Source organism: Trypanosoma equiperdum (genome assembly GCF_001457755.1).
Source record: "Trypanosoma equiperdum strain OVI genome assembly, contig: ctg_1681, whole genome shotgun sequence".
NCBI lineage: Eukaryota > Euglenozoa > Kinetoplastea > Trypanosomatida > Trypanosomatidae > Trypanosoma > Trypanosoma equiperdum.
In genome coordinates this window covers 1-1,419 of record NW_027123706.1, presented here as the reverse complement: position 1 = coordinate 1,419, position 1,419 = coordinate 1, and the positions used below count along the sequence as shown (strand labels likewise).

At 44.0% G+C, this 1,419-nt stretch overlaps 1 protein-coding gene across 1 annotated transcript; it reads left to right on the top strand.

Moving 5' to 3' along the window:
• Positions 1 to 402: 402 nt before the first annotated feature.
• TEOVI_000564200 (uncharacterized protein) lies at positions 403 to 1,266 on the top strand (the record flags this gene model as incomplete). Its single annotated transcript, XM_067222715.1, has 1 exon — positions 403 to 1,266. One exon carries the CDS (start codon positions 403 to 405, stop codon positions 1,264 to 1,266), a length of 864 nt encoding a protein of 287 aa, XP_067078816.1.
• Positions 1,267 to 1,419: the final 153 nt, after the last annotated feature.

Below are 1,419 nucleotides of genomic sequence, written 5' to 3'. Positions count from 1 at the left end.
CTCGAAATACACGACCCCCTCATCTCCCCCCCTTTCCATTTAGGTATTTTTTTTTCCTCTTTTCCTCCCTCGAGTCGGACGTTTCTTCAAGAGAGATGTTCCGTGAAATGATACCGTTGAGTTACGCTTCGCGATGAAGGTGATCCGTATAGTAAACACACTCACATTTACCACATATATATATATATCTATGGACAAGCATACATGTACTAATCTTTTATTTGATTTGGATATATTGGTTAAAATTAAAATTCCTATGTTGCGGTGGCATCCGCCCCCTATTTCCCCCCATTTTCATCTTATTTTAATATTTATGATCATTCCTGTGTCAAGCTTAGAAAAGGTTTTCTTTTGCGACTTTCTGAGTGTCGTTGAATTGAGGGCAACGGGAAGAGGTCAGCAATGATTATTGACCACGAGCGTCGTGCTATTGACTTCAGCGACAATACCACATTTGTGCTGGACTCTAATGTCTTACAGCGTCTACGCGATGCGATATGCAGCAATGACTTTTACTGCAATTTAGTCTTTGATCATAATACCTTTACAGATGATGCCATTGGGATTCTTGCTGCTATTCTTAAGGGTTCCAATCCCATTGAGTCACTTAGTCTTCGTTCGTGCAGTTTGAAGGATCTGGACATCATACATCTTGCACACGCCATTTGCACGAGAAAGTGTTTGGTTCATTTAGATCTTTCAAAGAACCCCGGTATCACAAGTGCCTCCTCACCGGAAATTGGTCGAATTATTCAGGGCGTTCCTACAATTAAATCGATACATCTCGTCGGTACAGGAATACTAGAGAAAAACTCCTCGCATTTAATTTCGGCATTGGAAGGATGCTTTTCTTTACAAGTGCTGGAGCTGCCATTTTCTGTTGGGTACAGGGTGCTCGACAGGACTCGAGAACTGCTTAAAAAGAATAAAACGTTGAGTGACGTCAGTGATGGTTTACCCGAAAAGGCAGGTCGGATACTGATGAGCCAAGATAGTAGCGAAGTGGGGTTCTTTCGCCAAATTCGGTCACACGCACGATCACTTAAACCACAAATTATTCCTTCCTTAGCTACATCAGATACGGAGAGTAAACGTGCTTCTAATGGGTACCTGGCATCTTTTCCTCATTTGCAACAATGGGTCGATCCAGCTCTCATGAATGCAGCAATGTATATAAAAGTTCTCGACAAGCGTTGCAATATGCTGGACGAACACTTAAGCGAGAAGCGCAACCGAATTCTCGCTAGACGCGGTCAGACGCGGTAGCGCCTTGATTCGGGAGCGTAAAGTCGGCAGCAAAACCCTGGGAGGAGCAGTTAGGCCGGTTTTGGTTTATATTTGGTGGTAATATCTCGTAGCCTCAGGAAAGTGCGGGTATGGAGAAAATACGGCTCGTGTGTGTGTGTGTTGGGGGGGGGG